This window comes from Bos grunniens, chromosome 19, assembly GCF_055505025.1.
Source record: "Bos grunniens cultivar Pamir isolate PY7600 chromosome 19, Bosgru_T2T1.0, whole genome shotgun sequence".
Classification (NCBI taxonomy): Eukaryota; Metazoa; Chordata; class Mammalia; order Artiodactyla; family Bovidae; genus Bos; species Bos grunniens.
The window spans coordinates 15613770-15635766 of record NC_141183.1 but is presented as its reverse complement, the minus strand read 5'-3'; the positions used below and the strand labels follow the sequence as shown (position 1 = coordinate 15635766).

General features: G+C 56.9%; 1 protein-coding gene across 5 annotated transcripts; it reads right to left on the bottom strand.

Annotated features, from left to right (window-relative positions):
- CYB561 (cytochrome b561) lies at nt 1-21587 on the bottom strand. 5 transcript variants are annotated; one of them, XM_086357081.1, is made up of 6 exons: nt 21496-21587; nt 3663-3880; nt 2735-2833; nt 2398-2501; nt 2083-2240; nt 1-1911 (listed from the first exon to the last, which is right to left on the bottom strand). In XM_086357081.1, the coding sequence occupies exons 2-6, from the start codon at nt 3865-3867 to the stop codon at nt 1719-1721; spliced, it is 759 nt and encodes a 252-aa protein (XP_086213207.1). In that variant the 5' UTR covers nt 3868-3880; nt 21496-21587; the 3' UTR covers nt 1-1718. The 5 variants fall into 5 exon arrangements, with proteins under 5 accessions (XP_086213207.1, XP_086213206.1, XP_086213203.1 ...); XM_086357080.1 differs by lacking the exon at nt 21496-21587 and adding an exon at nt 12747-12793; XM_086357077.1 differs by lacking the exon at nt 21496-21587 and adding an exon at nt 11767-11823.
- Between the last annotated feature and the right edge of the window lie 410 nt (nt 21588-21997).

The window sequence follows — 21997 nt, the reverse complement described above, 5'->3', positions numbered from 1 at the left end:
TCTGCTGTAGACGTTTATTGAATCATCTGTTGTACCAGCACTACACTGGACTTCATCGAAGATTGGCCACAGGCAAAATAAAACAAGCCACCACGGATCAGCTTGGCTGGGGCAGGTGGGGAGGGGGGTGCCTTTTTGGCTTATTAGTTATCCAGCATATGATTTGGCAAACAGGCCAGTGTTCAGACTTTTTTTTTTTTTTCTTTGCAAATCCAAGGTTCTGTTTCTCTCTGTGCCCTTCTGGCAAGAGAGATACACAATCCTACTCTGGTCGTTTGTCTAAGGTGGAGTTTTCCCACGTGTAAACATCAACTATACCAGGCGATCAAAGAACAGTGTAAACGGCTTGCGGTGGTGTGTGGGGGTGGCCAGCCGCAGCAGAGCTCGGAGCGGCCACGGGGTGGGGTGGGGAGCAGGCAGCCCTGCTGGGGAGGGCGCCCACCTCCGCCACCTGCCCTGAGGAGCAGCATCGCCTGAGGCGGGACCCACGGCAAAGGCCGAGTTGTAGGAATCCGAGTATTAGAGGAGATGAGCCCCTTTTCTCGAAGGCAGCATTTAGCTGGGAGAGGCAGCTGCTGAAAAACGGTAGTCAGAACTGGAAATTTTATTAATGTCTTAAGTCGACTCTGTCTTGTCTGAAACTGCGTCATGTTCCTCAAAGCCCGGAAAATGAGGAAAACAAGGAGAGAGCATTTGCCAAGTCCAAGAAGCGCAGATCAATGCTCTAATCACGTTATCTCTAGACCGAAGGCAAACAGCACTCAGCTAACAGCGTTACACACTCACAGGGTTGTGGGGGGGTTAATCTGATTCCGTCTTGGTCCCAATTTCCTGCAAAGACCGGCCGCAGGTAGGAGAGGAGACTGTCCTCCCGAACCCTCCTCATGGAAATCGAAAGGGGGCACCTTATCCTTTTCTAGTGGCAGCTTTTTGTTTAATGAGAAAAGGCCTGTGCCCTCTTGTCAGAGCAGCCTCCCGTGAGCTCTGAGGGTCAGGAGCGGAGGCCTGGCCCAGCGGGGACAGAAGCCCCTGCAGGTGGCCCAGCGCCCACCCAGGCCCACCTCCAGCCTCTTCTCTGGGCTGCCCTCTGAAGCGGCTCACGACAAGTCTGTCCCAAGTCTACGGCCCCCAAGGCAAAGCCGCCTCGGGGCTAAAGGGTTAAAGAAAGGGAAGGCTCCAGAACGCAGCTGTGCCAAAGCCTGGGTCCAGAGAGTCCCAGGGAGTCCCTCCCCTCTCCTGGGGAACCTGGCCCTGACACCAGCATATTTCACATATAATGTCACTAGCTCCGCTGCCAAAGGCTGGGCCCTTTCAGAGAGCCGGTCCTTCGGGCCGCAAGACTCCTGGCAGGAGTTCGGGGTCACACAAAGCAAGTCTCAGCTTCGCTGCGGCCTTGAGAAGGGAGCGCCCCCAACTCTCGGACCCATTTAGGCCCAGAGCCTTTCCCAAAGCTGCTCCATCTTGGGGAGGAAGTCGGGTGGCAACAGGGGCGGGGGGGGGGGGGGGGGGGCCCGGAACGCGTGCTCAGGACTAACAACGACAGCAGCAGCAGCGAGGAGCGGGAAGCGGAGGGGGCCTGAATCCCAAAAATCTGCGCTCAGAGAGGACTTCCCCCCCTACCTCCACTGTGCCCAGCCCTGCCCGGACCCTCAGCGGCGGTTGCGGGACGGACACCTGCCTGGGCCCCCGGAACAGGAGGGGCCAGGATGGGGCGCCCGTCACTGGGAGCTGGGGCTGTCGCCCTCCGTCAGCGTCTTGAAGTCCATGGAGAGCGCTTGCTCTTCCGCCTGGAGGGGCCGCTTCCAGTCGGCGCGGGTCAGGATGTAGAGTATGACCGTGGCAAAGGTGGCCAGCAGCAGGCCCAGCACGTTGGCCAGGACGCCCTCGGGCTCGAACATGCTGTACTTGGTCCTGCGGGGTTGAGGCGTCGCCCTTAAACCCAGTGCCCTTCCCCCCAGCCGGAAAGATGCCCTAGGGTCCCAAGCCCGAGTCCGCCCCCCACCCCGCCCCGCCCCGCCCCGCCCCGGGAGAAAAGCCCCTGCTCGGCCGCACCGCACAGAGCCGCCGGGAGGGGGCGCTCACCCGAGCTCGAACAGCAGCGCCTCCTTCAGGCCCAGCAGGGCGGTGGCCACCGAGAGCAGGAAGATGGCGGCGCCGAAGAAGACGTGCTGCGGGCGGTAGCGGCTCCGCAGAGAAAACGAGGCGCCCGGGAACAGGAAGAAGCTAAAGCCCACGAGCCACTGGGAGGAAAGGCGAGGTGCTGCCGGGGACCGAGCTGCGCCCGCTCCGCGCAGCCCGGGGACGCCCTGGGCGCACCTGCGGGCGCACACCTGGCCGCAGCCGGTTCGGGCCCTGCTCCCTGCCCCTCCCCGCCACCGTGGGGACGCGAGGACTCACCTGCGCAAAGAAGAGCGCGAAGACCAGGATGCCGCACCAGCTGTGCAGGCTGTACAGGTCGGCGTAGCCCTTCTTCCTGTGGTGCTCGAACACCGCCACCAGGCCTGGCGGGAGGCGGGGGTAGAGAGGACAAGGCTGATGGGGACTGAGGGGATGCGGTGACCCTAGGGAAACCTGCCTGGCCGGGACTTCTGGGCTCCAGTCCCGGCTCGGTGGCTGCCAACACCCAGTGTCCCTACCTGGGGGGCTGCTGGGGAGGGGCAGGGACTGGACAGTGAAGCAGCTACTTCCCCAAGTCAGCAGAGGTGGAGGAAGGGCGCGCCGACCCCCAACTCACCCACCAAGGCGATGACGAAGGCGAAGACGTGCAGCAGCCCGTGCAGGACTTTGGTGGTGCGTTTGGCCTCATTCCTGAAGACGCGGTAAACCAGCAGGGCTTGTGGGCCGAGAGAAAGGGAAGGTCAGCGCGCTAACCCCAGCCCGCAGCCCTCCGGCCAGGGCAGCGAGGAGACACGCCCTCGGCTGAAGAGGGGACCTGAGTCTAGGGCTTGTCCAGGTACCCCAGCCACAGGAAGGGGGAAGAAAACAAGGCTCCTGCGCCCTGGCGCGCCCACCCCGCACCTTCTTATCAGCTGTCCCCAGGTATTCCAGGCTGTTTTAGGCTCATCAAACAGGCACACCAAGGTGCCACGTACTTCTGAGTTCACCCCTTAGCTTTGATGGTCTTCAGTTTGTCCAGCACCCTGATCACATATTCACTACTTTTAGCAAGCGGGCTCCCTGGTTGGGAAACCCCTGGTTCTCAAAGCAGAACCTTGTGATCCCAAGTGAATTCCCCTCTTCCGGCTGAGGTGGTCAGGGCCAGGGGGCCTGGGGAACGCCTCTTAGGATCCTGCTGCTGAAGGGGTTGCTGACACCAGGACCACCTCGAGGAAAAATGGATAGATCCAGTTTTCTTGTTTCTAGAAGGAGAAGGCCATGGCCTCCTGGCCTTGAGGCAGAGTGCATGGCCAACCACAGCCTGGATCCTACCCCAGAGAGAGGAGCTATAGCTCTGCCAAGTCCATCATCTACACACACTTTTAAGTCAGAAAGGAGTTGCCACCCAGCACACACACACACACCTTTAAGTCAGAACGGAGTTGCCACCCAGCAGCTTCAGGGGGCCCTGATTTGGATTCCCAGTGTCCCCAGGCTCTGAGCCAGCTTCTGGGGTGAAAGGGTCCCTCAAACCCGCTCCCAGGTGGTGTCACCCAGAGACTCACCATCTCCCTGCAGGAAGACCAGGCCTATGATCATGCAGAGGGGGTGCACGTTGAACTGCAGGGCACTCTCCCAGGCAATGCCGCCTCGGTACATACCAAGCCAGGCGCCGGTCATGGCCACCACGATCAGGCCCAGCAGCTGGGAGAAGGCCACGTAGTAGGGCAGCGCCCCGGGGGCACGTGCTGGGCTGGCAGGGCCCTCCATGCTGAGGCGGCTACTGCGGAGAAGATGGAAGAGCTCAGAAGAATGGCTCACAGCCTCCAAAGATCCGCCCCATGCCCGCCTGCCTCCTCCCTCTCAGCCCGCTCCCCGGCTTCTGTGCTCATGTAGCAAGCATCCAGCGGGAGGGGCCTGGCTTCCCGCAGAACTGGACCACACCTGGCTGCACTTCCACCTGCAGTGAGGGTGCAAGTCAAGATCCTCCACATTCTGAGGAGAGCAGGAGGGCCCCACGGCAGTGCTTTGTTTCACGAGGCCCTGGGTTTTCTCAGGTCGGGTTCATGGGTGAAATACAGAGAAGTGAGCACATTCCTTGAAGATGCAGGAGTTTTTCCTCCAGATGAACCATAAAGGGCATCTGGGGTGAGAAATGGGAGCCTGACTCCCCCTTGCCTGCTGTTTCAGCTCCAGCCCCAGGTGAGAGAAGTCCTGCCAACAGAGCAGCCCCCAGCAGCGTGGCAGCAGCCAGTAGAGGGATGTGCTCTGAGCTGCTTTGCCAGAAAGGACGTGGGAGACAGGAGCCTTCAAGCAGCCCTTTCCCTTCCTGCCTCCGCCTGCTCCTCCCTACCACACCTGGGGTGGTGGGCCTGCACTGCTCCCAAGCCAGGCTTCCTGAACTGAGCCCTGCAAGGTAAGCCCTGCAACGTAGCTCACAAGGATTCGGTGCCAGAGCATGTGTGTCACTGCTCCCACCCAGCAGACAAGGAATGGGGGCAGGTGGGAGGGGAGAGGTCTCAATGGGGCTTGGGGAAGCCAAGCCCAGGGGCCAGTGGGAGCCATTTCCTGGCTCCTCTGCCCAGGCCTGGTTGTCGCCAAAGCCAAGCCCCAGCTCCGACAGGCCCGTGTGCCAGCTCTTCACCCGGAACCTGCTGGTTCTTCCCACACTCGGGCGGGAGTGGCAGCCAGGGGGGATGGGAGGAGAGGAAGCAGTGGATAAGCAAGTATAGCCTCGGTGCCCGCGTCCTATGGCCACAGAAAGGCTCCGCCAGGGCTCCCAGAGGGCCCAGAGCTCCATTCCCCTGGCTCGCCTCTTGCACTGCCCCAGCCTCTCCCAGTGGCCCTGGAAACACCCTCTTCCTTATTACCGGCAGAGAACAGCAGCTGAGCAGAGAGGTTTGACTAACACATTGTGGGATCCCTCCTAATACATAGTGAGCACAGTGGGTTTCCTGGTGGCTCAGACACTAAAGAATCTGCCAGCAAATCTAGGTTCAGTCCCTGGGTGGGGAAGATCCCCTGGAGAAGGAAATGGCTACCCACTCCAGTATTCTTGCCTGGAGAACCCTGTGGACAGAGGAGCCTGGTAGGCTGCAGTCTGTGGGCTCGCAAACAGTCGGATGCGACTGAGCAACTGACTTTTCACTTTCACTTTTCACCCTCTACCCTGTGCAGCTCAAGAGAACTAGCGTCTGGTCGATCAGGCCGTGTCCTCCTGGTAAGCGGACCGTCTTTACCCCCACTTCCCTCGGCCACCTTGGACTACTGTTGGCAATGCCACCATTTTTTAAAGTGGGGGCCGGGCAGGCAGTGTTGATAACCCACTCCCTGTAGTAAAATACAGATAAGCAAAAAAAAAAACAAAAGAGAGAAATTACAAGTAATCAGTGTTTTGATTTATATCCTTTTCATACTTTCTTTTACAGAAACATGACCGTACCAATTTTTAACCTTTCTTCACTTAATTCTAGACCACGCACATCTTTTTGTGTCAGTGAACATACATCCACATCATGGTTGTTTTATTACACGACAGTTTCATATTTTAACCAATCCCTTACCTCCTGTTGTTAAATATTTAGCCAGCTTTCTACACAACACTAGGTTATCATCGCTGCACACCTAATTCCTAAATGGGATCCTGAGCAAGGGCTAGGTTCTTTTTTAGATTTTGGATACATTCTGTCAAAACACATTCCCGAAGCACCGCCTGCTTCCAGAAGCCCTGGACACAGTGATGCCACACTTCAGGAACTCTCGCTTGCTCATCATCAGCTCAATACCCACGCTGGAGACTGCTAACCCTAGTGCCAGTCTGCCTCTCCTCCAAATTTGAACCCCGTTTCTAGCTGTCCACTAACACGTCTACCTGGACATCCCCCAAGCACTGCAAGGTCCACACATCCAAAGCCACATTCCTCTCCTGACCCCCAGGTCGCCAGTGTGGCCATCTCCCCCAGGCCTCGCCAGCACTTCCCTCCCAGCCACCTTTATTGCCGCTACCCAGCAGGGCTAGAACTTCTGCCCCCATCTCCCTACCCTCCCTACCCTCATCTGCCTGACCCACAGGGACAGGGACAAAGCCAGCTCCCCAGTCTTGTTGCCCCTCCAGGCACAAAGGGCCACCAACACGTGATGGTCAAATGCCAACTCCTTAACTAATGCCATGCGGGTTTCCACCCACAGCCCCCACTGTTTTCCTACCAAGTCCACTGGCGGAGGTGCTCCCAGGCCACAGCTCTGACAGCGCAACCTGGCGGTAACCCCTCCACCTCATGCTCCCCTGCGCTTCCTGCCCCACGACCTGAAATGGGCATTTTGTTCACCGCTTTGTCCCCAAGGCTGGCCTAGGGCTTACTTACCCCAGTCCTGCCCTGAGCTAAGCCCACATGGGCCTCTCTGCAGCGGAGCCCTGTGAGCTCCCTGCAGGCAGGGACTGCATCCGCCTCCCCCTTGGGTGTCCTCTGGGATCTGATCCCTTGCGCCGACTCCAATAGGAAAACTGTTCTGAACAGAGAGATGCTGTCCTCCTCTCCTTTATTAGATTCCTCTTGAGAGCCCGGGGCACAGTCAGAATCTGATTAGCTCTGAATTAGGAAGAACAGAAAGAATGGGCTCTGCCCCAGCTGACCTGCCAGTCTGCCCTCCCATTAGACAGCGAGGACAGAGCGGGGCTCAGGGCTGCAGAGAACAGCACTCCTGGGTCCTGAGCCGCTCGGCTGTGACGCAAGCCACAGCCAGCTTTTTCCCTTCCCAACTGGTCTCATCATGAGATGGGCAGAAGTGGGAGTTCTCTTCTTAGCCATGGTACTCTGATTTATAATAAGAAATGTATGCAACAGAGCATCTAAAACCCTAGGAATTTTCAATGTGAAGAAAGCCTTAAACGTTTCTTTTGTTATGTTAATATTATACTATGTTAATAAAGCCCCTAGAAAACTGGGGGATGGTTACCAGGGGAACCAACCTTGTGACTGGAGGGTTGGAACTTTCAGTCCCGCCCTTGACTTCTGGGGAGAGAGAGGGGCTGGAGATTGGGTTCAGCCACGAACGTCCAATGATTTAATCAGTCGGACCTGTATAACGAAGCCTCCTTGAACCCCCAAAGGACAGCGTTTGGAGAGCTCCCAGGTTGGTGAACACATCCACAAATGAACTGAACCCGAGAAGGGGGTCATGGGAAGCTCTGATCTGTAGCCTATTAGTCAGCAGCACCGGTGACTACCTGGACTTGCAGTTAGCATCTGAATGGGGTCAGGGGACAGTCTCGTGGGACTAAGCCCTTAACCTCTGAGATCTAACCCTGTCTCCAGTTAGGTAGTGTCAGTGCTGAGTTAAATTGTAGGACAGGGACTTCCCTGGCAGTCAGTGGTTAAGACTTCAAGTTTCCAGTGCAGAGGGCGCAGGTTTGATCCCTGGTTGGGGAACTAAGACCCTACATGCTGCAAGCTGTGCCCGAAAAAAAACAAAAACTGTAGGACACCCAGCAGCTGCTGAGAAATGGAGGCTTACCTGGTGGTGCTGAAAACATGAGGCAACAGTGTGATGACAAAACTTGGCTTTAATGTCCTCACTGAAAACCTCCTGAGTCCCCTGGGAGTCCGAACCCTAGTGCTGTTTGCACCCTGAGGTGGTAGCCTGGAGATGTGAGCTTTTGTGCCTCAAGGGCGGGAGCCCTGCTCTGTACTCAGCTCTTCCTGAGTTCTCTCTTTCAGTCTTCACAATAATCTATGATGGTAACAGGAGTATTACCCCCATTTGACACGTGAGTAAATTGGGACTCAAAGAGGATAAATAGTGAAAGTGAAGGTGTTAGTCGCTCAGTCTTGTCCGACTCTTTGGGATCCCAAGGACTAAAGCCCCCCAGGCTCCTCTGTCCATGGAATTCTCCAGACAAGAATACTGGAGTGGGGAGCCATTTCCTTCTCCAGGGGATCTTCCCAACCCAAGGATCGAACCCAGGTCTCCTACATTGCAGGCAGATCCTTTACCGTATGAGCCACCAGAGAAGCCCAAGAGGATTCTGCTGCAGATGATTTTGGACAAGAGGATAAATGACTTGTCCAAAATCATCCGTGGCAAAGAACTGCTCAACTCAGTTGTTTATCAAGTGCCTGCAAAGCAGTACCACACTGTTGGATGCTGGAACATAGAGACGAGACGTGGCCCCCGCCTTCCTGGGCCTTGCAGACAGGATGCAGAGCAGAGGCAGATTCTAGAGTAAAGGGCCCCTGCGTTAAACTCCACTGGGCACTCTGGATGCATGCTGGAGTGGCCATCCTACAGGGGATGCCCACTAAGGGGTGTGGCTCTGCGCTTTCTAACGCCAGTAACTAGGCGAGATTGGAAAGCTTCCTCGGCACTGAAGCCAGGATTCAGAGGACCTGACTGCTCGGAAACACGGCCCTGGGACAGCCTCTCCCCTCCCATGCCATCCTCCTGGGCCCGCCTCACCCCCTCGAGGACCCACTCTAATAAGGCAGCTCACACCCACCATTACTTCAAGCATTGGTGTCCCCCATGGGCTTTCTGGGGAGAAAAGGCTACAGGTATAAACGGGCAGGTTAGAGAGAAGAGGCGACAGGGACAGACTACTGCAGGATCTTCATGACAGCTGCTCCAGAGGCATCTCTCCCGGTTACTTCACCCCCGTAACGAGGTGTCCCAGAGGAAGTCAGAGATAAAGAATGACCACGGACTCAGCGAAGCCTAAGCAGTCCCCTTGTCGCACCTTCCATTCTGAAGGTGGTTCTAAACCTGAGTATGAGGGATGACAGGAAAACACAAAGGAGCCAGACCAGTCCCCCTCGGGCAGGGGAGCCTCACAGCCAATAAGCTGTAAGAGAAAAAAATCCAGATAGACCGAAAAGACAAAGCTCCGAGCAGGTTCTGTGCTTCACGGAAAATGAGCTGAGACCCCTTCAGCAACGTAGCTGCCCATCACTTCTGCGGTTCATTGTAACTGACAGCACATCTCTGTGCACAGACGGGCTGCTTCCAACAACGAGGGGTGCAGAGAAGATACTGCGAGGACTCTGGTTGGAATCCGACTCACCCACAAATGGTGGGTGAGTCTGCTAGCCCTGAAATCAGTTAGGATTCACTCCCTAGTAAGCAAATGCCGTGGAATCCTACCCCTGCGCTTCCTTCTCTCACCCTTCCCTCTTTCCTAATGGTGGTACCTCAGAACACTGGCAGCTTTGTGGCCTCCTGTGTTCCCAGAACCATGCAGGCAGCAACGTCAAGGGCCCGGAAGCAGCCCACCTGCACCCCAAAGGCTTCCTGGCCCTCCAGACCAAGCACCTGTGCGAGCTCATGTGGACCCTTACTCGGCTGCCCTCCTTCCTGTCAGAGCACAGGATGGGGATTTGGGGTCTCTGGCAGCTTCTGGAATCTCAGGCTGTGACCGTCACACACCTGCCCCCACACACCTGCAGTCAGACCCCACTTAACTTGAACCACCAGGGCTAGGAGCTGCCGCAGGGTTTGAACGTGCCAACAAGCATCCCTCTCCCTCCCTGAGCCCAGGGGGCTTCACTGAAAGGCCACCAGGCCTAATCTCATTATGAGGACCAGACACCACACACGTCCACAGCCTGGAAGCAGGAGCCTGGCCTGGCCGCAGACCTTATCGGCAGCAGCGTTTTAATCGGGTTAGAAAAGATTTTGTTGGGGGCTAGGTCTTTTCTTGGGTACAAGGGGTAAACGACTCAATTGTCTTGGAATATCCTCGAATGTGATGAAAGATGAGGCAAAATGAGGGCTGGGCTGTTAGATGGGGCACTCTCTTACCACTGGCACCCAAGTAACCCCCAGGAAGGAAGCTTGAGGTCAGACACAGAGCCGAGTTCTCCATTAGGTCCAGGGGCTCAGTGTCAGGGCTCTCAATACTTGTAGGGACTCACAAAAAAAGGTGTTGATTTCTGTTAAAATCATAAGAAAAAACAAACTAGGATTGAATAAAATATTTTATTTTTTAATCCAGCCTGGATTATATTTGTCTTTATACTGTTGTGGTTGTAAAATACAATTATCTTTATTTTTTTTTTTTTAATGGAGGAAGGAGAATGTCACAATGCAGCCCTGGTCAGATGGATGTGATTTCAAAGCCAGCCCCACTGTTCATGACAGGGAGCCAAGAGCCTTCTATGAGCCTGATTCCTCTTCCAAAAGGTAGGGGCGTGTTGAGATCCACCTTACTGGCCTGTAGCAAAGATGAAGCAGAGTATGTACCAGTGCTAGCACACTGCCGGCCACATGGTAGGCATTCAGGTAAACAGCAATCTCACAAAAACTAAATCTTTTTCTAACAGCACCTTAGGAAGAGTCACAGTTCAGAAGCTGTTGACACATGAGGTTTGGGGCTGTAGACGGCCAGATGGCAGCAGACAGCATGACTCCCTCTAATAAGTGCACACCCTCCCTTCTGCCTACCAAGAATCCCCACACTTGGGCAGAAAGCCCTGGATCTGGGGTGAATTCCTCCACCAAAGTCTTCTAGCATTAGAACCACTTTGTATTAGAAGCCGCCCAAGGGAAGATGGCGCAGGCAGGGAAGCAGTGGGACAAGCAAAGCCCCCGCTCAGGTCCTGGAGGCCCCTCCTGCCCAGGGACGGGGTGGGAGGTTGTAGCAGCCCTTTCTGTGTATGCGGCTCCCTTGGCATTTACAAGTTGCCTGCATTTTCTGCCTCAATCCAATTGCACAGAAGAAATCAAGATATGTATGAGAAGGTAGCAAAGCTTTGTGGGTTTTTTATTTGATTTTGCTATGAAAACGAAGGAACAGAACCCAGATAAGATAGAGCTTCATTTAATGAGTCAGAAAATTGTCAAAGCCAAGGTGGCATGAAAGAGGAGAGGGGCAACCAAAAGGGAGAAAGACCTGTGAGGGGTGCCAGCCTCTAAAGATATAGCTGGGACTTCGGGGTCCACCTGGATCCTCCTCTCTGTGGTGCCCTGGGGTTCAGGACAACCGGGGGGTGCCCCCCCATACCCAGGTGTCAGAGGCAGCAGCAGATCCCTTCCCCCTCTTAATTCTCCAACCCCTGTACCTACAGTTCAGGGCCTACCACGGCCAACCCGAGGGGAAAGGATTTCCCAAAGGGGAGACTCCTCGCCCACCAAGAGGCCGGGGGTGTTCCAGAAGAATGAGGAAGGGACCTCCTAGCTAGACACCTCACCCCAAAGGAAAGAGGCAGAGGGAGGGAGGCCTGGCCACTAGAAGCAGTTCGGCAGCTCCGTTTCAGGTGTGGCAAATGTCGGTTGCTGCACTTCTACCCTGCCTGGTCTCTGGAATATGGCAAAACATTAACCGTGCATCGACACATAAACTTGCGGTTCCCTGCCGCTCCGTTCTAACTTCCAAAGAGACGAGGCGCAGAGGCAGGCCGGGGCCAACGGCCGACAGCTAGCGCGTCGAGCTCTTTACTGTCGGGCCAGGCTCCGGGCCCCGAGCCCAGGGAAAGCAGGTGCAGTGAGTCAGATTGGCGGCAGGAGAGGACAGGAGAAAGACTGGCTGCGGCGCCGGGATCCTGGCCTGTTCCGGCGCGGGTGCGGTCCCGCCCCAGGCCCGGCACCCCTAAACCCATGGTGCCCCGGCATACAGCCGGGCCTCCTCCCCACTCCCCGCCGGGGCTCGGCTCGCCCCCTCCGGCCCGGGCCGCCTACCTGGCCGGACGTCTGACCCGGACCTCGTCCTCGCTGCTCCGCGCCGCGCCGCCGACTGGCCCACGAGCCGCCCGCGCCGCGCCCGGGCTGCCCCGCCGGTTCTGCCGGCCGCGCTACCACGTCGTCATGGCAACCGGGCGGCGGCGACGGGTTGGCGGCCAGGCTGGCGACGCGGCGTGCGGGGGGCGCGGGGGCCGGAAGTGCCCCGGCGGGTCCGCGTACCCTTGACTGGGCCGGGTTCCCCATGGTGCCTGGTCTGGCTTCGGGGCCCCACCAGGCCCGAACCTTGACCCCAGCGTGATAGGGGCTGCGGCACGAGACCCGCGGCTACAGCGACCCGGCCTCCGGACCCAAGCTCGGGTAACCTTCGAATGCGGGCCTCACGACCTGGCTTCCGGGGTCCACCGCGTTCGGGGGCGTACGGGGCTCTGCTGCCCCGCGGGTGCGGGGGCCGCCTAGTCTAGGCCGGACTCGGAGGCCGCGGGCGACGCTGAGTGGGGGTGGGCTGCCTGGTCCGCCGAGGCGCGACCCGGGGCAAGACGGGAGGGGGAGTACCGGTGAACGGCCACCCTCCTCCGGCCTGGTCTCCGCGCTTCCAGATTCCCTGGCTCCACGCCCTTCCTTTCCCTCCCACCTTCATCCCTCGCCCCGCCCCGGGCTCAGGTGGCCACTAGGTGTCAGACGTGGCCCAGGGCTTGGCCCTCCTCGGCGCTCCCGCAACCCCGGGGGACTCGCCCTCCCTCGCAACCTGGAAGGTGGAGGTGTCACTCTGCAGGGAGGCTGGATTCACTGCCTCCTCAGTTCTGCAGCACACACACCCCAACACGTACACACACACACGTGCACACAGACACACACTAGGTGATGTGCCCCCTTTTCCCAAGCCAGGGACCTTTCCCAGACTGTGCCACCTACCACCCACCCACACCCATACACCCACCTCCCCCATCAGCAGCCTAAAGATAAATATCAGCTCTCACCAGCCTTTCACAAAGGCCTAGACCTTGCCACTGCAGCCTCCCCAGCCGCAGTGGCTAAGAGAGGAAGGAACCACTGCCGAGACAGGGAGCCAGCCCCTAGCGCAGCCCCGTCCAGGCCCCCATATCCAGGAAGCACTGAGAGTAGATAACAAGTCCAGCTCAGACTTTCTACAAGCTCAGAACAAAAGGTTCTTTCCTGTCGGATGCCTGGCACGACTCACCAAGGGCCTGGAGGTAGTAGTGAAATGGGGTTTCCTCCTGTAGAGACCTCAAAGAGCCTCAGCAAAGGGACACCACCCCCACCCCCCACCCCAGCACTGTGGGCTCCCCATGGGCCTGGCCAAGGTGGCCGTGGGGATCCAGTGCCTCCTTATAGACAGAATATGCTCTCAAGCCATGGCAAGACCTAAGTGTGCCTGTTGCCCTGGGCACACCTTCTGATGGGGCAAACACAGCTGGGCCCACCCCCTCTGAGTGACCAAGCTTAAACCTGCCATGAACAGAAGTTTTGTTGGGGTAGCGCTCCAGCCAGAGGGAATTCATGGACATTTTAAATTAAGAAACAGCTTCCTTCACATGCCAACAGGCAAACAGCAGGCCACAAGTACAAGTACCTTGTGAGTTGTGTCCTTGGAAACAAGCCATTTCGCATTGTTTGGCCTGTGTGTTTGGGTTTGGAGGAGGAGGACTGAGGTGGACAGGGCTGCAGAGAGGAGCAGAGCCTCACTGGGGACCTGATTTGAGCATCCTAGTGTAGGGCTGGAAGCCCCTTGTGAGCCAGGGGAGAGTTGCTGAGGTGGGAGGGAGGTCTCCCCATCCCCCCACGGCCCTGTGGCCTGAGCAGCAGCACTTCCCCCTAGAGGGGAGAGCACCTGGCCCCCAGCAGAGCTCTCAGGAGGGGGTGGAGGTGGCTCTCTGAGCGAGGCAGCTTGCCTCCACAGGGGCCAGTCACACAGGGACTCAGCTTGAAGGACGCATGTCTCTACCCCTTTAAAGAGCAGACGATGCCACCGCAATGCGGTCAAGCAGCAGGGTCGCGTGGCCTTGCCACTGCTGCCAGTATCCCTGAGCCCGGGGGATGGATACTCACTCGCTTCCTCCCCCGTCCCTGCTGCTGAGGCCCTCAGCCTGGGAGGCCAGAGAAGCATCCACCCTGCAGTTGGGGGGTGGTGACCGGCAAGGGGCACAGCCTTAAACCCCTTCTTGGGGACCAAGGATGTGGGCCAAGGTTTCCCCATGCAAACCCTCCCTTCCTACGCTCACTACACTACACTAACCTCTGTGGTCCTCAGACTCAACAAGTTCACGGGCCACTCTCCAGAATGTTCTTCCCCAATCATCACTTGGCTTATTCCTTCAAATCTCAGCTCAAACATCCCCTCCTCGGAAAGGCCTTCCCTGACCACCCAGTCCAGTAGCTGGAGTCAGAGTCCAATACCTGGGGTCAAGGACTGAGATGCAGGGAGATGCACTGGGTTAAATGTGCTAGTGACAGCCCTGGAAACCACGCCTTGAGCGTTCCCTGTTCTCTGGCCAAAAGCATTCAAAGAGCAGGAAGAACCCAGACTGAGCAGAATGCACTTTATAAAAGTAGTTCAGATCCCCTAGCAGCTGGTGGGTCACATCTGCCTTGCTAGGGTTCCCAGACTTAGAAGGAAAACACCCCCAGGGTGCCCTGTTAAATTTAAATTTAATTAAAAAAATTTTTTTTGGCACGAGTATGTCCCACATATGACATTGGAGAAGGAAATGGCAACCCACTATAGTATTCTTGCCTGGAGAATCCCATGGACAGGGGAGGCTGGAGGGCTACAATCCATGGGGTGGCAAAGAGTGGGACACGACTGAGTGACTCACACCACCACCACCACCACATATGACATACATATACTAAAAATGTATTAGCTGTTTATCCAAAATTCAAATCTACCTGGCTATCCTATATTTTATCTGGCAGCCCTACCCTTGCTCCTGCATGGGAAGGACAGAGGGGCCTCCAGCAGTGCCCACCCCGCCCCCGCCCCCGCCAACAAAGCATCCCTGCCCCCAGCGGGCTGAGACACCAGTCACCTCCTCTTCAGCACGTGCCTTGGCAGCGGCCTTGACCTTCGGCTGCAGAGAATACCAAGTCAAAGGCCGTGGAGATGGGTTCCCCAGCTCTAAGTCACTGTAAGAGGCAAACACGCACAATCTGTTCACTCTACAGTTTTCATCAAGTGCCTTCAACGTGCCAGGTGACATTGGGATGTAAGAATGAGCAAGACGGGCACAGCACTGTTCTCTTCAGGCCCTCACAGTGCAGAGAAAGGGCACTTCACCCAGATGGCAAGGGTCACAGAGGCTTCTGGGACACGGCATAGTGTCAGAGCCGCAGGGCAAGCAGGGGTTAACCTGGGAAAGGGACAGCAGGGAGCGAGCAGGAGCGCCCCCAAAAGGCAGGCCCACCAGCACTGCCGGAGTAGGGATCAGGGGTCCGCACGCCAGATCCAAACCCCATGCAAGCTCTGGGAGGTAGGCCTGGTGCTCAGGTGGCACATGGTCAAAGGGCACACCCTTTAGCAGAGCGGCCTCCAGGCAGGGGCGGCATCATCAGACCTGCTTCCTGGAGAACTTGCCCCGAATTCCTGGAGAGAAAACTGATCTGACTCTGAAAGGACATGGCTACTTCGATGAGTTTTGAACGGAACGATGATCACTCAGCAGGGAAATCCTCTCTTCCAGCCCCTAGAAGCAGGGGTGGCCAGAAAGTGAGCAGCCAGGCATCCAGCAGGGCCGCAGTGATGGTGGCTGAGCGGCAGCGCTGAGGCAGGGGAAACTGCAAAGCTTCCAACCAAGGCAGTGAGTCACCTGGGGCCTCTGGAGGGCGAGGGGAGGGAGCTGAGGGACGTCATGGGCTATGGGTCCCAGGTTGACCCCGAAGTTGGTCCAGTCTGGAAAAACAAGACTGAGATAAACAAGAGTAACCTGTCCATGAGCCAAGAGAATACCGCAGAATGAATGGAAAAGCCATGAGAACTGGGACAGTCAGGCCAACTTTCATTTCTGCCGCCCAGAGCAAACAGGATGTGAGAGGCACAGCCAGTCGGCCAGTGCTGGGCCCCCAAAGTGGGAGGCGGTGGAAGGGGTGGGTTTTCCCAGCCTCTGTGTGATCTGTGCAGCGCTTGGGGTGCGAGGGGTGAAGATCAGGACGAAGACCATTTTTCCTTCCTTTCTTTCAACAAAAGTTTGTTGGGTGCCCACTTATGCCTTACATTGTTCCAGGCCCCAGACAGACAATAATCCATAAGACAAACATGGTCCCTGCTTTCATGAAACTTACATGAAGTGGGGGAGACAGATAATTAAAAGATAAGCGAACGACACACACAGAGAGAAACATAATTGCATGTAGTAACAGGTGATAGGAAGAATATTAGGCAGGGGAAGGGGGTGGAGTGCCCCGGCAGGGAGGGCTATCATAAAGGGGTGCTGGCAAAGGCTCTCAGAGGAGAGAGAAGTAAGGGTGGAGGGAAGGCCCGGGGAAGTGACTCCAGCCAAGGGAACGTGTGGGAAGAAGGGTAGAGGCCCAGGACGGAACGATCAGGTTGCCTTGATCCTGCCTCCCCCCTGCCCTGGCCCTCCTCATACCCCAGCACAGGCGATGTCAGCCACGTATGCAAACAGAGGAGAAAGGAGGCATCAGGTCACTTAGAGGGTAGAGGTTGACGATGTGAGGCGTGTGGCAGAGACCCCCACCCGAGGTTCCGGGGTTGTGTCTGGGCACTGACCGCGTCTGTCATCTGAACATGTCATCTGGAGAATCCAAGCGTCCCTCCCGGTCATTAGGGCACCACTAAGCTCCCCCGGCCCAGCCCATGTTTACCTGTGGCTGGTGGCACAGCAGCCCCAGCCCCAGCATGACCCCCACTCAGATCAGCACCCCCCGCCCCCCATCGTGGAACTGCAAGCGAGCATGTGTCCCAGCTGTGCCGTCAGTCGCACCTCCGCACTGCGCTCCCAGGGCCCGCCAGTCGTTGAGTCAGTCAGCAGACACTGAAGACCCGCTCTGGGAGTGCGAGGTGCATTGTGGAGAGCAGGAGAGACACAGGAAGGACTTCCCTGGTGGTCCAGTGGCTGAGACTCTGCGCTACCAATGCAGGGGTCTGGGTTCCATCCCTGGTCAGGGAACTAGATCCCACATGCCGCAACCAAGACCTGGCGCAGCCAAATAAATATTTTTAAAATAGAAAGACCCAGGAGAGCAAGGGTGTAAGGCGGGGGTGAGGACTGGCCAAAGCTGGAGTGGTGTCAGCAGAGACAGGAGGAGGAAGGTATGAGCTACCGATAATGACAGCCATCTAATCACCTCCGCTAACCAGCCATAAACTGCAGGACTGGGCCTCCTGCACTTTGTTCAGAGCTTGTGACAGCCGAGCACTCATCTTGGCTCCTTAAGCTGCTGCAGCTCTGGCCCACAGCCCCAGGTGCCCAGCCGAGCTCCTCACGCCAGGAGGGTGGTGAGGATGTGGAGGCCTTTGAGTCGAAAGTGCAAGGTGTCCAGGCCACAGTCAGGAGGATGCCCTGAGATGGGCAGAGGCTCAGGTAGTGATCCCAGCTGTGGCTCTGTGACAACCTGCTTCCAGGGCAAGACGCAACTGATCCCCAAGGAGCAGAAGGAAGGGGCGGACAGACCAGGCGTCATCCCTGACGACGCACCGTGGCTGGTGGCTCTTCCATGGTCAGAGCAAGTTAGCCGCCTGCTTGTCCTGAGTCAGAGGTTTCTCTGCCCTGCCCTTCCCCTCATCCTTTTTACTTCTCTTGACCTGGACCATCACCTCCTGCCTGAGTGCTCTTATCAGGCCAGCTGATAGGAGTGGTGCTCCTCTCAGGTCCTTGATATGAGAGCAGATTAGATTAGAAGGTACCTTGACCTTAGCTCTTGGACTGCAAGGAGATCAAATCAGTCCATCCTAAGGAAAATCAGTCCTGAATATTCATTGGAAGAACTGATGCTGAAGCTGAAACTCCAATACTTTAGCCACCTGATGAGAAGAACTGACTCAATGGAAAACACCCTGATGCTGGGAAAGATTGAAGGCAGGAGGAGAAGGGGACAACAGAGGATGAGATGGTTGGATGGCATCACCGACTCAATGGATATGAGTTTGAGCAAGCTCCAAGAGTTGATGATGGACAGGGAAGCTTGGCGTGCTGCAGTCCATGGGGTCGCAGAGTCGGACACAACTGCGTGACTGAACTGACTGACTGACTGACCTTAGCTCAGAAATTCCCTCACCTAAGAAGCCACATTCCTCGGATCCCTCCCAGCCAGTGGGAGACCCTCAGAGGTAGGCAGGTGCCAGGGAGAACCAGGGCCCTCGTCTCTTGCCTCATGGCCCCCTGTGAGGCACTCATACCTCCTGCTCTTGAAGGGATCCCAGGGGCCAGAGCCGGGCCTTCCTGCTCCTTCAGTAACCAGTAGCTCAGGTCTTCTGGGGAGCTCACCCCAAAGCTCCAGGGCCCATGAGTGATGACCCTGAGGGCCATCTCTCAGGTCCCATGGACCAAGGCTGTAGGAAGGCAACGAGACTCGAAGTCATTGCCCTCCTGACATCCCTTTGTCCATTGTGCCCTTCACAGCTTGGAAGGCAAGGTCAAGTCTAAACGGATGTGACTTTGAGTGCTCTCATCCGTGTTGAGTTTTTCTCACCTTCCATGGGCCTGTCTTCATCTGATAAACACAGGCACCTCAGAAAGCTTAATTTGGCCCGGGGCTCAGCCCTGGCTTCACTTGTCCAAGGAGTCAAGACCGATGGGACCATGCCAGTGAGCCCAGCTTCTAAGCCCTTTAGAGACCCTGTGCTCTGCTTCCTGCCCACGTGGCATCCCCACAGCATCCCGGTGGCCAGGTCAGTGGCAGTCATGTGCAGTGAACAGCACTAGCTTCTCCAACCACCACCCCCCCAAGATGACTGGTTCCCACTGGGCCTGCCCCATCCAGGTTCCTCCATGGAGAGGTGTCTCCCTGGCCGGCTAACCATCACAGAAGTTCTGCTAAGATAAAAGGGAATCAGCTCAGGTTCTTTCTTCCTCTTACGCACATTGGTCAACCTACCCACCCCACTGTCCAGGGAGGTGACCTGAGGGGGCCTTTGCCCAGCCACAGAAGGCCACTGCCTCTCTTCCTCCACAGACTTTGTGCTTGATGTCTTCATGAAAGGCCCTCTGGAGACATCTGCTCAATGTCTCCTAAAGCAGGGAAACTACTCCAAGGTGTCGTTTTCTCCCCTAGGAACCCCTCCTCTTACCCACCTTTGATGCCTTCTGGGGCATTTGTTTATAGAAGGGTCCCAGGGGAGGGACATGGAGACCAGGCCGGGTGCAGGTTGCTGCTGGGGCTGGCAGTGGGGCTGGAGGCCCTTAGGGGGCCCTGGGTATGTCAAGGTGCAGGCACACCGCCCAGCAGGAGGCTGGCCAGACTCTGGTTCCAGGCGCCACCTGCACACCGTTCTGATGGCAGCTGTCCTTCCAGCCCCCGTCTCTGTGGCTCCCCATGTTGCCCTCTCTGCTGCCACTTCAGGCCTTGTGTTTCCCTCTGAGTCTCTCTCTCAGCTTCTCACTCAGCCTCTCCCTCTCCCCTCCACCTCTGTCTTCTGTCTGACCTGAGTCCCCAGGCTTCCAGGAGAGATGATCTCCAGGCTTCAGGGCATGGGCGGTTTTACCTAGTTTCCTGGCCCCTCTGGGGACAGTGAGTTAAGGTCCGTTAGGATTCTGAGCTCCAAGCTGGGCCCCACTGGGGTTGGGGAAGAGTCTCTGGCACCCAGTAGGGCCGTCCGAGCAGGAGAGAGCTGGCCGTGCCCCGGCCTGACAGCTGAGGCCAGTGGGCGCCTGGGCACACCCACCCACAGCCCCTCACCACCATACACTCAACCGCTCAGCGAACCAGCCAAGTGCGTGGGTGGCTGGGCCCGCAGCAGGCTCTGGAAATGCAGATGTGATGATGGCACTGCAGACCTGCTTTGGGGGAAGGAAGGTCCAGCCTTGGGGGACAGTGGTGATAACCAACTCTGGGGACCGTAAGCATTGCAGACGAAAGGAAAGAATAGTAGGAAAGACTCAGGAGCCCAAGGATCAGGGTCTGCTTGACGTGCCAGTGGGGCAAGCTTCTGTCAGCCCTTGAACTGTCAGCATATGAAAGGAATCTGACTACAGTGGCAAACGTGTAGTTTGCCCCATGAGGACATTAAAAAAAAAGTCATCTTTTTTCTCCCAGCACTGATTTATGAGAGAAGTATTTGAACTATTAAAAAATAAAAGATAGAAGAACACTTAGAATATAAGATACTGTGACCAAGATAGGGCAGCTGGCAACTTGGCCGATGTGTCCTGATCGATTTTCTGTATCTCACCGTCCTTTGATTTTCTTGCTTTCTTGCTGACTGCTGAACACTTTATCAAGGGCCAGATCTGCCAGGGTACTGGCCCTCTGGGAAGCGCTGATAGAGGGGCCTGTGCAGGTGGGGCAAGAGCTGGAGCCCTGGGGAGGGAGGGGCAACACAGGAGGGACTCTGGACCTCACACTCCAGAGTGCAGATTTTATCCCCCAGCCAATGTGGAGCCAGGAGGGGCTCCCAGGAATGGATGCTGTGGTCAGATCCCCACTTTGGGACAAGCATTCATTGCCACAGCTGTAAGGATAGGGGAGCCTAGGGGAGGGGGCTAGTGGAAATGATGAGGGTCTGTCCCAAGGTGGGGACAGTGGTGGTGGGCCTGGAGAAAGGGGCGGAGCCAGGAAGAGGAAGGTGTCCTCCCCCATTCACGTGGGACCATGAACAAAGATAACCTCGGGAGGGCAGAAGCAGGAGGAGCAGGATTAAGACTAAGGATTAAAAATAAGAACACCCTGCCTGGAAAGAACGTGGCATGTGACACTTTGGTGAGAGTGGACCAAGGCAGAGAGCCTTGCGGAAGGTGGGGGAGGAGTGGGCAGCGGGCGGCTCACAGTGGGGGCACTTGAACTTGGGGTTCACCTCTTGTACCACCTTAGTCAACTCACTAACCTCTCCATGCCTTAGTTTTCTCATCTGTAAAATGGGAACCAAATAGTAGCTGACTCATAGGGTTGCTGGGAAGTTTACATTAAAATGTGTAGAGCCCGTAGATGCCCTGCTCCATAGACATGGCCTGACATTAATATGCATTGTCACGTTACCCCCCAGCACCCACGCAGCCCCCAGAGCACAGAAGGGATTATTAATTTTGGTGATGGGGGCGCGATCAGGGCAAAATACTAGGCCTGGCTTCATGGGAGGCCCCGGGCTCAGAACCTGCCTTCTGGAGTCCTGGGCAGTGGTTTGACTGCCCCTGGGCTCCCTTTGGGCGGTTCCTACCTGCCACTCCCACACACGCACCTAACAGCGACCAAGATGGAAACTTGCTGAACTCATGACAGCGCTGGTCCCGGGAATGGAAGGGACTCACACCCCCTAGAAGGTTCTCTGGGGCAGATGCCCAGTCCACCTACAGGAGGCAGGGACAGGGGGCAGAGGGTCTGGGCATCACAGGAGGGACTGCGGACTGGAGGAGACGGGAGTGTGAAGCTGGCTTCTCAGTCACCCACCTCCCTCCCACAAAGAACCAGCGCCCTCCAGAACCAAATCCTCATCCCCTGCGCCCCGCAGACCTGCCGCTCACATGTTTGCCACCGAGGAACACGCCTTCCAAGGCACCGTCACCCCTCAACTCCCCAACCCAGCCCCCATCCACTCACCCTCAGTAGACCCTGAGTCTCCCACTTTCCTTAGGCTCTGTGGGGCCCTGAGCCCTGGCTTCTCCTGCCGCCTCTGGGCCTCCAGAGTTTGCTAATCACATCTTCACTGAACACCCTGAAACACAATTGTGGTCCTGGCGCCATCGAATGCGAGCCCTTCCTCAGGAGGAAGTCTGGCCGCCCACCTCAACTTGGCAGCCACAGCCAGCTCGCCAAGCCCCCACTCACAGCCCTGTGCTGACCCGGGGAACTTGCTTTCTCTTTCTCCTCTGCTTCAAATGCGAGTCCTCCAGCGACTGGCCTGATCAAGTCCTACCCCTCCTGTCAGGGCTCAGCCAAGCGACACCCCCAGGCAGGGCTCAGGGCCTGTCACCGCTCTGGGAATTGCTTGATGAACATACAGGGAGTCTGTCAGTGAGACCATCTCCAGCACAAGCAAGGTGCCCGCACCCCGTGGTCTCAGGAATGTGCAGAGAAACCAGCGAACAACAGAAAAGGAAGG

What these genes read in the sequence shown, in the direction of transcription:
- CYB561 (XM_086357081.1), bottom strand. Translation starts at nt 3,867, where the DNA reads ATGGAGGGCCCTGCCAGCCCAGCACGTGCCCCCGGGGCGCTGCCCTAC. An exon ending in CTTCGTCATCGCCTTGGTGG is followed by an intron (nt 2,502 to 2,734) that starts GTGAGTTGGGGG and finishes GCCTCCCGCCAG; the next exon opens with GCCTGGTGGCGGTGTTCGAG. An exon ending in TCGCGCTCTTCTTTGCGCAG is followed by an intron (nt 2,241 to 2,397) that starts GTGAGTCCTCGC and finishes CTTTCCTCCCAG; the next exon opens with TGGCTCGTGGGCTTTAGCTT.